Raw genomic sequence first — 18,179 nt, forward strand, 5'->3', positions numbered from 1 at the left:
CTGAGTGGGCGAAAGCATTCTCTTAAAAGACAGGTTCTCATCTTACTTCCATGTCTAATTTTCATATAAATTACCAGAACCCAGTAGGCCCATTTCCCTAGTTAGACAGTCTGGTAATTATAAAATAGTGTCTTCTCCTCATCTCTCTGAGGAAGGGATGTTGAAACGAAAGTTGGTTTCAACACATAAATTACTGAAAGTTGATGTCGGATAAATCTTACACATTAAGTGATGATATGACTTAGCTCATGGAAGCGCTCTGCATAATCACAATTCTAACCTTAATTCTAAACAGACAGGACTGTAAACAGCAATACACAGAGTTCTTCAAAGAATGTGTGGGAGTATACCTAGGGAGACATATGCGTGTGTTCAAAATTTCTGGCCAGAGCATATTTGTCTCTTGATTCCATTTTCCATGAATCTTTTGAAGTTTCCTTGCATATACCATATATTTAAACCAAATTCTGTAACTACTTTACAGTGAAATACTAAAGTAAGCCAGATAATCCAGGATTTAGAAAAGGAAGAGTTATAATGTATAAAATTCAAAAGAATTTGTATGAAAGTCTATGTAACATGATACCAGTAACTAATTGATGCAATGATTTATAGACAATGTAAAGAAAAATTATCTTGACTTATACATCACTTCTACATCACTAGGCTAGACAGATGTATTGGCAAACCTGCAACTATTTCCTACATTATGTTTTTTTTTTAAAGAACAAATCATGAATCTTGTTTCATAAAGGAATTCCCACAAAGCAATAGTAACATTTCAGCATTAAAAATGTTGGTAAAAACAGGAGAAAATAATCAGTTATTACACAGTTCATTCTAATACACCATTGTGTTAATAAAGGTGTCACTAAAATCAATCTCATTTATTGCATAAATATTACAGTGAATGGGTTCATAGGACAATCTTAAGAAAAAATCTTTTTAAATATATTAAGAAAAATATTTTTAAATATATTCTTTTTTAAAAAAGCCTTATTTATTGCTTTAAAAAGCAGTCACGGAGAGAGAAAGCAATAGAGTCAGATCTTCTTTTTGCCTGTTCACTGTATGAATGACTACAATGGCCAGAGAAAGACCAATTAGAAATAACAGCCAAGAGCTCCATCAGGCTCTCCCCAAAGGTGGCAGGGGTCACCCTGTGCTACTTTCTCAGGTGCATTAGTAGGGCACTGGATCAGAGGTGGAGCAGCCAGCAATCTCACTGGCATCCAGATAGGATGCTGGCATAGCAGGAGGTGCTTTAAAGCACTGTGCTATAAAGCTGGCCCCGGAAAATATATTCTTACGGTCAATTATGAATTTCATGAAAACTGAAGTCTTCCAAATCAAACCAATACATGTTTACATTGCTCAACAAGATTTATTTGCATTTTATAAAAAATAGTCATTGCAAAATATCAATCATTATTAGTGTCATAGCAAAGAGCTCTGTTAACCACGAAAGACCAATGGTATCCAACATAATCAATTGTGACTTGTAATTACAGAAAATTTTCTTTGTATTTAATCATCTTAACTCTGAAAATCAAACAATAAAATCATAACATTGAATCACTAGTAATATCTACCTACATGAGTTTTATGAGGATTTAAAAAAAAATTGTACATGTAAGATCATTTATCATGTTCCTAAATAAAAGTTTAATCTATCTCATAAAATACTGTTTTTCTTCACCTTTTTATAATGCATAGGAGATCAAAATGGATTGTAAGAAGAATTCCAATTATTTTTTATTGTTGCTTATGTGTTAGGATGACTAAACACTGCAGCACACAATCCTGAAAAGTCAGTATATTTGATTTCTCAAACTGTAGTGTAGTATAGGTTTTTCTGATGGATTCTCTCTGATCAATAATTTGGGAATCCACAGCTCTCCCACTCTGCATGGAACCCATCTACACAGAGAAGCCAAGGGGGAGGGGGGCAAGAAATAAAGAGTGTTCTAGGGGTTTATGTGCCAAGTCAGGAAAAGGTTAACACCAGGCCTGCCTGCTTTCCATTGGTCTGAGCTCAGCCACAATTAATGTCAGTAGAATATGCTTAACATGTACCCAGGAAGTAGAACAGTAATTTTTAAGAAGATAAGTAATACGTGTATGTCCTAAATCTTAGTTCTTTTAAATTAGAATGCTGTATACACTTAGGAAAGTTGCTGAAGCCTCCCCCAACTTTCAATGCATTGAGCTGTGGATTTCTAAGATTCCTCCCGATCTTATTCTAAGTAAATTATCTTATTGCAATTACAGTGAGCTCTAATATTGGGAGCGATTAAAGAATAAGCTGTTAATAATCTGTAATAATTTGATCACATTTTCTAATTAGAAATGACAGCTTTGCCAATTTCTGAACCAGGCATGTTGCTGAAAGCTTACAATTTGCCAAATTTTTCCAGCCAAAAAATAGGGAAAAAAAGCTTTGCCCTCTCATTGTAGAAATTTTTGAAGTTTGTAGTTTTGCCCAGTTTATTCTGAGCACCTTGCATAATCTTAAAAATCAGCCAGGAAGAACCAGCACCCTTGGGAAGAAGGAGATGAATTTTTCTGCCTTTTGACAGTCACATGTTTCCCTTTACTTGTATAATTATCATTCTCCTATGTTTAATGAGTAATTTGCTCTCCTTTTTTCTCCCTTGTTAGACAATTGTCCTGGGTAAGCTGATTTCTAATGATGCAAGTGACTGTTTTTAAAACCTAAACTACAAAGAGAAAATATTTTTCTAGAAAAAAAAATGAGCTGTCCGCTTAACACTCTTGATTTATGTAACTATAAGCTTTAAAAGTTGATAGGTGTGTGGACAACAATAGAGAGTTACTAGAACCCCAAAATGTAAACACCTAACTGCAAAGCTTCCTTCTGAATGGCAATCGAGAAAGAATAATTGATACAGCTCATAGTTTACAGTAGGGTTCATGGACTGATTGCCCGTTCTCTACACACATGCAGTATCTTCACATAGAAGAAATCAACAATTTTGAGAAAAGAAAGAATCAAATATAGAATATTTTTTAAAAGATTAATTTTTATTACAAAGTCAGATATACAGAGAGGAGGAGAGACAGAGAGGAAGATCTTCCATCCGATGATTCACTCTCCAAGTGAGCCGCAACGGGCCGATGCGCACCGATCCGAAGCCAGGAGCCAGGAACCTCTTCCGGGTCTCCCACGCGGGTGTAGGGTCGCAATGCATTGGGCCGTCCTTGACTGCTTTCCCAGGCCACAAGCAGGGAGCTGGATGGGAAGTAGAGCTGCCGGGATTAGAACCAGAGTCCATATGGGATCCCGGGGCTTTCAAGGCAAGGACTTTAGCCGCTAGGCCACGCCGCCGGGCCCCAAATATAGACTATTTTTAACCAATGAAAAACACTATCAATGTTATGCCGTGTCACAGCAGTCAAGATGCCACTTGAGACCCTGGCATCCCAAGTTGGAGTCCCAGCTTCACTGGTCATTCCGGACTCCTAATGCGGATCCTGGAAGGCAGCAGGTGGTGATTCAATGTTCTTGGTTCCTGTCACCCATCTGGGAGACCTGGGTTGATTTCTAGGCTACTATCTTTGGCCTGACCCATATTCAGTTGAACTTGCAAGCATCTGGAAAGAATGAGGAGCGCTCACTGAAGCATGCATTCTCTTCGTCTCCTTCTGCTTCTCCTGCTCTCTCTCCCAGCAATTAGAAAACTACTCTTATGATGCCTATATCCCGTATCAGGATGCTGGTTCAACGCCAAGCTACTCTGCTCTGTTCCACTTCTGATCCAATTTCTTGCAGTTGCACCTGGAAGGCAGGAAATCCATACGGAGTACCACGTTCCTGTCTTCAGCCTTTCTCATCTCTGGCTACTACAGACATTTGGGAAGTGAGCTAGCATACAGACAGATCTCCATCTCTCTCTCCCTTTATGTCATTTGCCTTCCAAATATATAAATATACCTTCAAATAAGAATGACTATAAAACCATATTTTATATTTCAGTGTCATAATTATTTAGAAACAGTCTAGTTTTATAATTTTAAGTAATTTTTAATCTCTACACATTAGACTGTAAAAAGCAAGGTCAAGTCTAAATTCCTAAATTATTACCATCACAAAATAAAAATCTGATATTTTGACATGTAAACTATAACAGTTCAAAATTCTCACTGTTTTAATAAATACAGACCCTAAATTCTTTTCCAGATTGCTCAATTAAGTTATTCAAAATATACCAAAATACTACAAATATATACTGATTCCACAAGAGCCATATGAGACATATTTAAAACCACAAGATATTCATGAACTATGTCAGCTAGTGTATTCTAGAGACATTTCATCGTGCTTGGAGTGGTGAGATTGGCAGCAATTCCAAACTGTTGAACTATCGAAAACACTTGAGCAGGAGCCTCGGAGCATGCCCCACATCGGGGACCTGGGATGGGTGGAAGGCTGGGTGGGGCTTCTACCTTTTTTATTTCCCCTTACCCCAGATACAGAAAAAAAGTAACAATCATAATAATGTGGGGAAAAAAAGAATAAAAACAAACAAACAAAAAATCCACAAGATATTCTTTCTCTAGAAGAGAGTATCTACTCTGTTGTCACGTCTCTCCACACAGCTGGAGTGATTTCCTTTGAGGAAACATCCTGTAAAGAGAATTCCATGTTTGTGGATAAATGCCATAAGCATTATCTCCAAGACAGACAGCAGAAGCCATGAAAAGAACCATCCTTATTGGCTCTCTCTGTAGAAAAAGATGTCTGCTCCTCCTGGGAGGCCAGACTGCAACACATGAGTGCCGTGCCGGAAGTCAGAGATCCGTGAACAAGCACATCAGGTTACCATGGGAAAGCCACACTTAAGCCACTTGCAAACAAAACAAAACCAAACCTGGTGAACACTCTTGGGCACGAATCTTACCTGCCTACATGGGATGACTTAGCAAAGCTCCCCTGTCTGTGGTCATGGATTCTGCCAGCAACTGCAGAAGGAAGAGGTAAGAGAGAGTGTCTTCTTCCATCCCATACTGACTGGGATAATGTTAATGCCTTTCTGCAATAAAATAAAATAAAATAAAATCTGAAACATTCAATACTTCCACCAAATTACTTAGCACAAAATTTAAGACAGAACAACTTCCACCAAGATGATCTGGGTGATTTATGAAAAAAACTTTTGAGGTCTTAAAAACTCCTGTGGACAGAAAAGTGTGTCCCCCCAAAAATCATCTATTAAAGTATTAAACTCTCCATAAGTGCCTCAGAATGGAGAATGGGACTGTGCTGGGAGATAGGATTTGTGTTTTCATTTTATGTGAAAAGCAAAGCGACAGACTCACTTCCAACACATTTCCCACAGCTGGCCTTGGGCAAGGCTGAAGTCAGCAATCCCAGCCAGCTCTCCCTTATGGGTGGCCCAAAGCCAAGTTCTTGTATCATGTATTGCCTCTCAGGATATGCACAATGCAGGGAGCTGGATCAGAAACAAAGCAGCCAGGACTCAACTCAGGGACTCCCATCTGACATCTGGGTGTCCCAAGCATTCACTTAAATGCTATACCAAGAGCTGGGCTTCTCAAAGTGCAATTAAGTTAAAATGAGGTATATTGGGTGGCTCTAACTCAGCAGGACCGGTTTCTTTATAAGAAAAAAGACTAGGACACAGGTACATCTAGAAGAAAGATCATGGGAAATCATGCAGAGACAACATGCATCTACAAGCCTCAAGGAGGGCATCAGAAAAAACAGTCCTGCCAACAACTCCATCCATGTTGGACTTCCAATCTCCAGAATTCTGGCTTTTTTTAATTTTTAATTAAGATTTATCCATTTTTACTGCAAAGTAAAATATACAGAAAGGAGGAGAAGCAGAGAGGAAGATCTTCCATCCGATCATTCACTCCCCACGTGACCACAATGGCTGGTGCTGTGCTGATCCGAAGCCAGGAGCCCGGAGCCTCTTTTGGGTCTCCCACGCAGGTGCAGGGTCCCAAGGCTTGGACTGTCCTCAACTGCTTTCCCAAGGCCACAAGCAGGGAGCTGGATGGGAAGCGGGACTGCCCGGATTAGAACCAGCGCCCATATGGGATCCCAGCACATTCAAGGCAAGGACTTTAGCCACTAGGCCACCACACCAGACCCCCAATCTCCAGAATTCTAAGAAAAATATTTTTCTGCTGTTCAGGAAACTCACTCTCTGATATTTTGCCTGGCAGCCCTAGAATACTAATTCTGGAACCAAGAACCTTTAAAGACAGGAAAGTCAACTTTTAATGTAGAGGTCTGGTCAATCCATTCCAGGATTGGTTTCAGCAGTACACACATCTAACTGGAGGAATCACTTCTACTCAATACAAGGGCTCTCTAAGAATTCTGGAAGACCAGAAGCTGGTTCTTAATCTATGTTTCTGGATCCTATACTTGCTGCTAGCGTTACCCTTGATGGCTTTCCAAAATTAAAATAAGCTTTGACCCTGACATACACAATCCCGTGCAAACTATTTTCGTGCTGGCTCTGGATGCGGCCTCAAAACCACATGCTTTTATCTCTTCCAGTTTCTTGAATTCAGAAGGAACAGTGTCAGGTTCTATCATCACACATGAAGAAATTTGAATTTCATTCAGAAAATTTACCACCTTTTTTTTTTTTTGCTTAATCCTGATGCAATAGTGGTAAAAAGGATTCTTTTCTTCCAAAAATACATTGCAGTGACGCTCTTTCCCGGAAAGCATGGATGGCTCCAGGGGCTCTGAAGTCACGAGGGAACTAAGCACATGATGAGGAAGTTCAAGGAGACTACCCTGTTTAAAGCAATTGCTTATTGCTTTTTATATCAATAAACATGCAAAATATTATGCCCATCCTGATATAAATTGTTATTTAGTAAATGATATTTTCTTTGGTAGAAAGCTCAAGCTTATTTTTTTCTCTATTTATTAATGCTTTTCGTGGTAAGGAGAACTTTTTATTTCTATAAATACCAAGGGATTTTTCTAACACATTGTTTGTGTTTTGTCATTATCAGAACAATAAGATAAATACAGTCATTTCCTCTTATTCCATATCCAAACCTCACTAGAAGGAAAAGCTTCAGGAAACGAATGAATTCCTCCTAAAATGTCATGTAACTTCCTGTTGGCCTGTTGCGAACAGTGACAGACCGAGGTAAAACAGGAGTGTTGTGATCATAGCAAAACCCTACCCAGAATAATACAGGAGCAAAGGTCACTTGAAGAAAAATTCTGAGAGAACTGAATCCATCTCAAGTAGATCTTATGGTCCAGAGAGAAAAGAAGTTTTGCTGGGAGAGACCTAAGCAAGGCTTTTCTTGTTCCCAAGGCTGTTTCGGGCATTAGAAGGAGGGAAGTGACATCTATCTACTTTACCAAGCCTTTCACAGAAAATACTTGGCTCTACGAAATCCACTGCATTTTTCTGGCTTATTTTTATAAAGCTCTGTTTGTATGAATTGCTTATCATTGTCTGTTCATAAGTTAATTATCCTACCAGATATAAGATTTTTAATTTTAAAATCTCGTGAGAAATCACACCTTAGAAAATAGAAATATTTGGGCCCGGAGCAGCAGCCTAATGGCTAAAGTCCTCATCTTGCACATGCCAGGATCCCATATAGGTGCCGATTCTAATCCCAGTAGCCCACATCCCATCCAGTTCCCCGCTTGTTGCCTGGGAAAGCAATCAAAGATGGTCTAAAGCCTTGGGACCCTGCACCAGTATGGGAGACCCAAAAGAGGCTCCTGGCTCCTGGCTTTAGATTGGAGTGGCTCCAGCCGTTACGGTCACTTGGGAAGTGAATCATTGGACAGAAGATCTTCCTCTCTGTCTCTTCTCCTCTCTGTATTTATCTGCCTTTACAATAAAAATAAAATAAATCTTAAAAAAAGAAAATAGAAATTTTTGTCTCAAGATAAGCTCAGTTTAGAGGTGCCTGTTTGCCAACTTTCTTCATTTAATTGATTTTCTTAATATGAGATAGTATTTCTAGAACTAATTAAAGTTCTGTTCTAATGAATATTCAAGACCAAAATATGTTATTTTTGCAGTGCATAAAGGTAATTATACTTTTTAAATCGTTCATAAAGGTAATTATACTTTTTACATTCTCAAAAAGTCATAGATTGTTACTGATGCCAAATGGACTGTGTGCTTCCTCTCAGGCCATGATTGAAGAAGCCATTACCAGAGCTGAAACTTTCTCCGTCATGTACACACCGTTTGCAACCAAAATAACAGGCGACAAAATAGACAAAGTGAAAGAGGTTTTCACAAAAACTCATCCTGCATATATGGAATACATCTACACAGGTAATACTCCACTGCTTCAAGTTACCAACTGGCACCTTGTTTTCATTCAAATACAAGGCCCTTCCTGATTTGCTTGTTCCTGGCTTCTGTTTCAAGGATATGTTGTCTTAATCTAATGGCTTGAAATTAAAAAGTTATTTTTAAGGCTTTAAGTAGGGATGGCCTTATAGGTCTTACACAATATTTCTCGGGACCTGTGTTTCTGTGTTTTAAGAAGAGAGATTACCCACTTTCACCCTGTAGCCCTTGACCCTTTGTTCCCTAATCAACTAAATAAGATTATTAAAAAATAATTATTTTTAAGTAAAAAAAAAAAGAAACTGAGAAGCTCCAAGATTTAAAAAGTAATAATAACAATAATAATAGCATATGATAAGATGTCACTTTCCCCATATTCTCATTGTTAGACTAAAGGGTTACAATATTTCCCCAAAACTTGTCCTCCCCCCCAGAGCCCACTATTCCTGCTTCCTGCCACCTATCTCACATTTCCCACCTTCCTTTTTCCTTACGTTCTTGCATCACTGCTGTCCACAGATGATCAAAGCAACCAGGGATACTAAAGAACACTCACAACACTGAGATTATTTTTCTTCATTCATCTTTCTACCTTTGAAAGTCCCTTGTTCATACACATTCACTCAAAACTTGTCTTACTACTCAGTATATGTCAAGTGTTACTTTGAAGTAACAGGAAGGCACCAGCATGGTGGTGCAGCAAGTTAAACTACTGCTTATCACATCAGCATCCCATTGTAAGGAATCTGATTGATTCTTGACTCTTCCACTTTTGATCTAGCTTTAGCCAGTGCATGATGAATCCAGTATGTGAGTTCCTGTCTTGGGTGTCTTCCGTCCATCAGGTGCCAAGACAACCAAGGGGTGAGACGGAGTGCTCTTCTACAGCAGAAACACTTTAGACAAACTGGTGGTGAAGAATGCCCATTTATTTGAGAGAAGTCACAAGCTTATATAGGAGGAAGGGGCAGGCAGAAGGGTGGTCCCAACAGTACTGTTACCAAAAAACAACATTGTGACTGGCTAATAGATATGTCTATCTCTCTGGACCATTCAGTGAAGTTAAAGGTCAGGAAGCACTGGAAATTGTATCTCAGGGCAGACACATTATCTGCTGAAAAACAGACTAAATGTAACATTTGACTTCCTAGAGTTGTTTACAAAGGAAGTCTTAGCAGAGTAGAGAAGAGAGACTGAGGTGCAACCCATGGCTCTTATTGCATGCCCAGTGAACAGGCCATGTTGGGGTCTGTTGGCCAAGGGTACAGTGTGCCATGTGCCTATGGTCTCCCATTTGGGTTAGGCAGGTGGAGATCCAGGGGTGATCTCCCACACTTATACCAATATGAGAGATTCAGATAGAATCCCAGGATCCTGGCTTTACCTGGGTTCAGCAGTGACTGTTGTAGTCTGCTTTGTGCTAAACTAAAGAGCAGGAGATTCACCTGTAGTATTAGCATCCCATATAGCTGCAGGTTCCTGTCCTGGGACTTCACTTCCAATCCAGCTCCCTGCTAATGGTCTGGGAAAGCAGTGAAGGGTGGTTGTATAGATCTCTGGGTCTCTGCACCCACTTGGGAGACCCTGAAGTAGCTCCTGGCCCCTGGTTTTGGATCATCTTAGTTTTTGTCAGTACAGCCATTTGGAAAGTAAACCAGTAGATGGACTATAGCTCTATCTTTCTGTATCTTTGCTTCTTCTCTCTGTAAATACGTCTTTCAAATAAAAATAAAATCTTTCAGAAAGAAAATAATAGATCTCTATTGTTCTTCCCTTCAAATATATAAAGCTTATTTTCAAAAAATGAAAAAAATGTTTCTGGTTCTAAATTAAGAACCATCCAACAATGACTACCTCACTTTTTAAAGATTTATTTACTTGAGAACGAGTTAGGCCTTGAGAAGGAGAGCTATTCCATCCACTGTTTACTCTGTCAATGCCCACAATGGCCACGGCTGGATCAGGCAGAAGTCAGGAACCAGGAATGCCATCCTGATCTCCCCCAAGAATGACAGGAACCCAAGTACTTGGACCATCATCTACTGCCTTCACAGGTGCTGTAGCAGAACATTGGGTCAAGCAGAGCAACTAGGGCTTTTACCAGCACTCCAACATGTGATGTCAGCATTTTGACTGATGACTTAATCTGTAGTGCCAAAAATGCTGTGACAAACCCACAATAACTACTGTATTAAGCAAAATATCTGAAGGGACACACCTCATATTACACTCATCTGTTAAGGATCTTTCTTTTTGCTTTCTGTTTAGGCCCTTGAAATTAAGTCATTGATTCATAGGATTGCGAATATGTTTTGTTTTGATCACTTTTAAAGTCCCAGGCACTCTACATTCATTATCTCTTGGTATTCCATACTATTTTCTATCCAGAAAATAGTAACCAGAGAGGACAAACTACTTTTGCAGAGAACACAGATAGCTAGTGGTGTCAGACCTTAGATTTGAACTCATGTTCTGCTCGTATGGCTACAGTATTTGCCTTTGGATTCCATTCTCCATGTTGAGAGTCATTTAAAGGAAAGGTATATCTGTGGATAACTGAGTAATAAATCCCTGAGAACCACTGGGGATTTTTAACATTTATTTTTATTAAAAAGTCAGATTTACAGAGAGGAAAGAGAGACACAGAGAGAGCTCTTCCATCTGCTGATTCACTCCCCCAGTAGACACAATGGCCAGAGCTGAGCCAATCTGAAGCCAGGAGCCAGGACTCCTTCTTTGTCTCCCATGCAAGAACAGGGTCCCAAGCCTTTGGGTCGTCCTATATTGCTTTCCCAGACCAAAGGCAGGGAGCTAGATGGGAAGTATAGTCACCGAGATAGGAACCAGTGCCCATATCTAATCCCACTGCATGCAAGGTGAGGACTTCAGCCAGTAGGCTACCATGCCAGGCCCTACGATTGGGAATTTATTTTTTAGATTTTTATTTATTTTTATTGGAAAGGCAGATATACACAGAGGAGGAGAAATAGAGAGGAAGATCTTCCATCCAATGGATCACTCCCCAAGTGAGTGCAACGGCCAATCCAAAGTCAGGAACCAGGAGCTCTTCCGGGTCTCTCACACGGGTGGAGGGTCCCAAGGCTTTGGGCCATTCTTGTCTGCATTCCCAGGCCACAAGCAGGGAGCTGGATAGGAAGCAGGGCCGCTGGGATTAGAGCCGGCGACCATATGGGGATCCCGGCGTGTGCAAGGCGAGGACCTTAACCACTGCGTTATCATGCCGGGCCCCACCATTGGGAATTTAAAGACAGAAAAAGGAAAGAAAAGGCAGAGTACACGCTGACTTTTCCACTGGTGCTGACTTGCTTCGTTTGAGCATTTTATAAGGAAATAGATAAAGATGTCTCAAAACACATATTTTCTTGCTAATTATTATAAATTATTCATTATCTTATTACAGATACTTAGCAGGTAGGGTTTCTGGACCAGAGCATAACTAGCACATAAAAGTCGTGGTCATCTAGCATCATGGAAAATGGAATCTGTGCCGGCTGTTTCCATTGCTGCTGGCACACCCTTCAGAATGAAGAGTTTTTAATGAGGGATTACCAGTTTGCCAATATCTCTTCTGGTGGAATGAATTATTATATTTAACCTACTTTATGGAGAAGTCATGAGGATTAATTAATACTTAGGAAGCACTATCGCTGCCAAGAATTTAAAAACAATAATAACATTAATGAGCAAGATTCATGTCTCATGTAACTCCATCAAACCTGTTATCAAGATGAATTATGATCTGTTAGCAAGATAATTTGTGCTAGAGGATCCTATAGTTTGGAAGAGAAGATAGTTGTAAGTTACTGATGATTGTTTCTATTATTTCATAATTACTCATTACTAGTTGTGTAAGTGCTGTATGAAAACAGAGACAGGAAAGACACAGCTTCTAGAGGGGAGTAGAAGGTAGGAAAGACAGTGGGAATTTATATTTTCTTGGATCTCACAAGGTTCTTTGCCTTTTTGGAAACAGTGCTTGGAACTAATAAGGCTATTGAATTAATAACAAGTGACTAAGGGATGGTGCCCAAAGTCATCACTGGGATGATGTTGAAACAATTATTGCTTGATTATCGCTTGATACGTAAGCTCAGTCTTGGAAGTGTGGCTCCTTTTTCCCTAGGCAGCGTCAAGGGGCATGAGAGCACAGGCAGGGAAGTAGGAAGGTCCTGTGTTGTTTTTACCATCTGCACATTTCTTGCAGGAGGGCAGGCATTGGAGCCAAACACAGCAGCTTGGAAATGAGTCACACAGAAAGAGATAAGACCTGGTTACTTAGTTTTCTTGGTATTTCCCCAAAACCAGGATTTCCCTTCCATGAGACTTGTAGCTAGAGTTTATAAAAGTTCTGTCCTGACGGTTTAAGTGATTTATTTCAACAAGTATTCATGCAGCAGGTGTGAAGAGATAATCTCACAGAAAATACGTGCAAACAAGACTCCAACCTTTTTGCTCACCTATATTGTGTACTCTGCACGGATTCAGAGATAGATTGTTTTATTGTCATACAGACATTTCTACACTTTTGTCTCTTTCCAATTACTATATAATCATATTCACTAGCTTTCTTATCCTTTCCATGAATGTTTCTTTTTCTTTACCTGGCTTCATCTTCCCCAGTGTTCAAGCACTCCAGTGTTCTCAGCACATGTGAGAGAAGCAAGCTGGCTAGTCTCACTAGAGATCGAGTCTGGTGGCTTGAACAGCACCTCATCCATCTGTGTGACAAATGAAGAGACCCAAGAGCACTAATACCGACACAACTCAGACCCACTCTCTGAAGAGTCCCTTATATGTGTAGAATGCTGGTCTATGAACCCATTCACCTTCTGAGTCTTGCTGAAAGAGCCCCTTTACTTCACAGGAGTCTCTGTACTATGCTGTATTACTCTACCTTTTCTCCACTTCCCAGGATCCTAAGAACAAGAATGTAATTTACAATCGAGATGGGTAGCTTGTTTATTCATTGACTCAGCAAACACTTACTGGGAGCATGTATTGTACATACTAGTCTAGACGGTGCCATGACTACACCTACTCCTGAGAAGGCATCAGACTTACATTTTTGGAAAAAAAATTTTTGCTTATTTTTAGTTTTTAATAGGTTGGATATAGTCCATACATATAATTCTAAGAAAATAATGCCATTCCCTACCTCCCTCCTTAACTTATCCATCTACTCCACTTCCCTCTCCCCTTCTTTCTTTTTGTAAGTTTTATATAATAAATTTTTCACTTATATTACATCAAGGACTTAACAAATTAAAAGCAAAAAAGACTCTGGATTTATCTAGGATATAGGCAAGAACTATCAATAATATTGAAATGGAAATATGACCACTTTATCCATATGCATTTAATTTTAAATCAATCATGGATTATTGAAGCTATAGAAATATAACATACTTAACCATTGGTTTGACAAAGATATAAACAAAGATGGACACAACTATATTTGCAGCAGTACTGCTTAACACAGGCATTTCTTTCTCTTTTCCTTTTTAAATGATGGCCGCCACACATACGTGCGAATATGTGAAAGTGTCTGGCTTATTCTATTCACCATAGTATCCTCCAGGAATATCCTTTGTGTTGTAAATGTTAGAACATTACTTTTTATAGATGGATAATATTCCATCTTATACGTATATATCACATTTTCTGTATCCATTCATATGATGATAGGCACCTTAGTTGATTTCTTATTTTGGTGATTGTGAACAGTGTGTTATATACATGATGATGTAGACATCTCTTTGATATTAGCATTTTCATGTTTTTGAGGCATATACGCAGAAATGGGATTGCTGGGTATTTGGACAATCTATTTCTAGTTATTTAAGCAATCTCCACACTCCTTTCCACAGTGGCTGCACTTACATTCCCACCAACCACGTAGATGTGTTCCCCTTTCTCCATATCCTCACCAACATTACTCTGTCTCTGAGATTTTAGCCTTTCTGATGCTAGAAGTGACATAATATGGTTCTGATTCGCATTTTCCTGATGACTAGTGACAATGAGCGTTTTTCACATATGTGTTGGTCATTTCTATTTCTTCTCTTGAGAACTGCATGCTGAGATTCTTAGCATATTTTTTAACAAAATTGCTTGTTATTTTATTATTGAGCTCCATAAGCTGCTGAATATCCTTTATTGGATAGGTAGTTCATGAATTTTTTTTTAAGATTTAACTATTTTTGCAAAGGCAGATTTACAGAGAGAATTAGAGACACAAGAGAAAGATCTGCCATCTGCTGATTTACTCCCCAAATGACTGCAATGACTGAAGCTAAGCCAATCCAACTTCTGGGTCCCCCAATCAGGTGCAGGTTCCCAAGGCTTTGGACCATCCTCTGCTGCTTTCCCATAAGCAGAGAGCTGGATGGGAAATGAAGCAGTTGGGACACAGCCGGCACCCAGATAGAATCCTGGCACACAGGAAAAGATTAGTCAATTGAGCCTTCACATTAGACCCATCTCATGAATCCTGTTTCCCATTCTGTTGGCAATCTCTTCACTCTATTGATCTTCCCTTTTGCTCTGAAGAAGGTTCTGAATTATATATAATCCCATTAGTTTAGTTTAGCTTTTTTTGCCAGTGCTTTGGGGATCTCGCCCAATAACCATTCCCCACATCAAGTAATTCATAGTTTCCTCCTGAGTTTATTTTTTTCGTTTGCTTAGAGTTAGGGATATAGTTTTATCCTAGTATATATGAATACATAGAACCTGTTTTTTCCAGCAGCATTTATTAAGGAAATTACCCTTGCTGTACTGGATGGTCTGAGCACCTTTGTCAAAAATCAGCTGTGTATGTAAACTAATTTCAATGTTTTCTCTTCTATTCCATTGATCTTTAGGTTTCTTTTTATGCTGTTCTAACTATTATAGCTTTGTATTGTGCTTTGAAATCAGAATTATGTTACCTTCACCTTGGTACATTTTCAGGATCCCTTTAGTTATTATAGGCCTTTTATGATTTCCTATGTATTTTAGGAGGATTTGCTTTTACTTCTGCTACTAAGATAATTGGTAATTTGGTAGTAATTCCACTGAGTCTGTAAGTTGCTTTAGATAGTATAGGTATTTTAATGATATAATTCTTGTAATCCATGAGTAAAAAAAAAATCTTTCATTTGTTTGTGGGCTTGCTGGTTACTTTCAACAATTTCTGACAAATTCAACAATTTCATTGTAGATATCTTTCACTTCTTTGATTAAACATATTCATAAATATTCAATTTTTATGGCTACTATGAATGGGATTTCTTTCTTGACTTCTCTTTTCCTGAATTCATCATCAGAGTATAAAAGGCTACATTTTTGTATATTTATTTTGTAGACCACAACTTTACCAAATTGGTTTATAAATTCGAACAGGGTTTTGGTGGAGTTTTTAGGACTTCCAATACACAAATCATGTCATCCACAAACATGAACATTTTTACTCTTTTCCATTTGCAATGCCATTTGTTTCTTTCTCTTCCCAACTCACTTTTGCTAAAACTTCCCATACTGTTTTGATTTGCATATGTTTTACTAACTTTGAATGCCAGGGAGGGATCCCACCTGGTCTAGGTGAATGATCCATCTCATGTGTTGTTGGATTCTGTTGACTAGTATTTTGTTGAGAATTTTTGTGTCTATCTTCATCAGGGTTATTTCTTTGTAGTCCTCTTTCTGTTGTGTGTCTAACTGGCTTTGGTATTAAGGTGTAGATGTCTTCAAAGAAAGAGTTCGGAAGGATTGATATAGTTTTGAATAGCTTTTCTTGGTTTGAAGGGATTGAATTACTGATTCAATCGCCATCCTTGTTATAGGGCTCTTTAGCTTATTAATTGCATCATGATTCAGTTTTGGTAGACTGTATGTATCTGCCTTGTTTATGTCTCATAAGTTTTGAAATGTATTGATGCTTTCACTCATTTCAAGCAATTTTTAAATTTCCTCTGATTTCTTCTGTAACCCATTGTTCATTTAGCAGCACATTGTTCAGTCTCCAAGTACTTGTATATCTTCTGGAATATTTTGACTTGTTACTCTTCAATTTTATTCCATGGTGGTCTGAGAGGATGCATCGTACTTTTCAAATTTGTTAAACTTCCTGAGGCTTATTTTGTGGCTTATAATATGGTCTGTCCTGGAGAAGATTCCATGTACTGATAGAGAACAAAAAGTGTATTCTGTGTCCGAAAGGTAAAAGTTTCTGTAGATGTCCATAATTTCACTTACTCTATTTTCTGGTTAAACTCTGTTGTTTCCTTGCTGAGTTTCTTTCTCAACAATCTCTCCATCAATGTTAGTGGGTGTTAAGACCTGCTGCTATTATTATTTTTGAAATGATTTCTGCTTCTAATTCCACTAATATTTGTTTCGTATAGCTAGGTGACCTGGCATTTGGTGTGTATTCATTTATTATAGTTGTTTCTTCTTATTGAATGGATGCCTTGATTATTATGTGATGTCTTTCTTTATCTATTTAATGTGGGATGCCATGTCTGTGCCCATGTCCTTGTTGGATCACTGCAATGGGTTGATCCAGAAGTCATGAGCACATGTGCTGATCCCTGTTGTCCCTGCCCAGAGCCTTTGGCACGATAGCCAAAAAAGGCACTCAATGTAGCTGGCTGGGTCATGAAATCCACTCTCTTCCCACACCCAACTACTTGGACTCTGACATTCTGCTTCTGCTCATGATTAAACAAACCAGCAAGACCTGCAGGTCTGGGGACAACCCAAAACGATTTTTGATGGAACTTGTAGAATGCCAATTCAGTATTGTTTTCCCACTGAAACTAGTACAATGCATTAAGCTGGAAGTGAGTTCTCCTCTGGTTTTGCATATGTTCAGCTCACAGATGTCCATTCCAATAGCCCTGGTTACAGTAGTCAAAATGGCAACCGATATTGCACTGGTGTGGATATGGGCCATGAAACCCACCCTTCTCCCATACCCAACTACTTGAGCTCTGCTACTCTGCTTCTGCTCATGGTCATATCAAGCAGATAAGCAGAATCCACAGTTATATGGTTGAGTTCACCTCCTGAGTTCACAGTGAATGCCCCTTCCCAGCTGGGATGCTGATGGAACTCTGATGGCTGCTGGGTTCTCTGTTCATTGCAGCACCCTCGATTGCTACCCATGCCCATGGGTCTCCAAGTGTCCCTCTGGCATTGGCTTGTCCTTTCCTATTTCCCCAGATCATGCCCTCTCTGCTTCTCTTTAATTAATCCTTCTTCATCAAGTTTTACTTATTTATGTGTTTATTTATTTATATGAAAGTCAGACCTGGGGGTGGGGGAGAGAGGACTTCCTTTTGCCCTTCCATTCCCCAGAATGCTGCAAAGACCAGGGCTTCCATCCCCACTTTGTGAATGGTACGGGTCCAAGCACCTGACCCATATTCTGCTGGTTTCATCAGGCCATTAGCGGGAAACCGGATTAGAATCAGAGCAGCCATAAGACAAACCATTGCCCATGAGGATTGTTGGAATCAGAACCAATGATTTAACTCAATATGCCGTAAAAATGACCCCATATCCTTCCTTTTGAATGCAGTTAGTTTTATTGGAAAAGAATTATGGATTTGTTGGAGGGAAGGGTATCACTAGATTGTTCTGACTTTGGTTTTAGAAGAGCCCAGGAGTATAGTCTGTGGGCGATTTGCTTTGTTTTGATCAGTGTGAGTTGTGTCACTCTAAGTGACACAATGGTCTAGCCTGCTGCGATTCAGAGATTAAAGTATAGATTGCTTGAGAGAAATGCGGGTTTCTTAGGATTTTTATCTTCAAACCATAGAGAGTTTGTTG

The 18,179-nt window shown here is 39.1% G+C and overlaps 1 protein-coding gene across 3 annotated transcripts in view; it reads left to right on the forward strand.

The window, feature by feature from the left end:
* The window catches only part of SPATA16 (spermatogenesis associated 16), a 242,481-nt gene that overhangs the window by 164,725 nt on the left and 59,577 nt on the right, over positions 1 to 18,179 (forward strand). For all 3 annotated transcript variants that reach the window (XM_012928723.3, XM_058661084.1, XM_058661085.1), the window contains exon 6: positions 8,180 to 8,327. In XM_012928723.3, the coding sequence (XP_012784177.2) occupies positions 8,180 to 8,327 (148 nt within the window). The remainder of the gene's footprint in view (positions 1 to 8,179; positions 8,328 to 18,179) is intronic.

This window comes from Ochotona princeps, chromosome 3 (genome assembly GCF_030435755.1).
Source record: "Ochotona princeps isolate mOchPri1 chromosome 3, mOchPri1.hap1, whole genome shotgun sequence".
Classification (NCBI taxonomy): Eukaryota; Metazoa; Chordata; class Mammalia; order Lagomorpha; family Ochotonidae; genus Ochotona; species Ochotona princeps.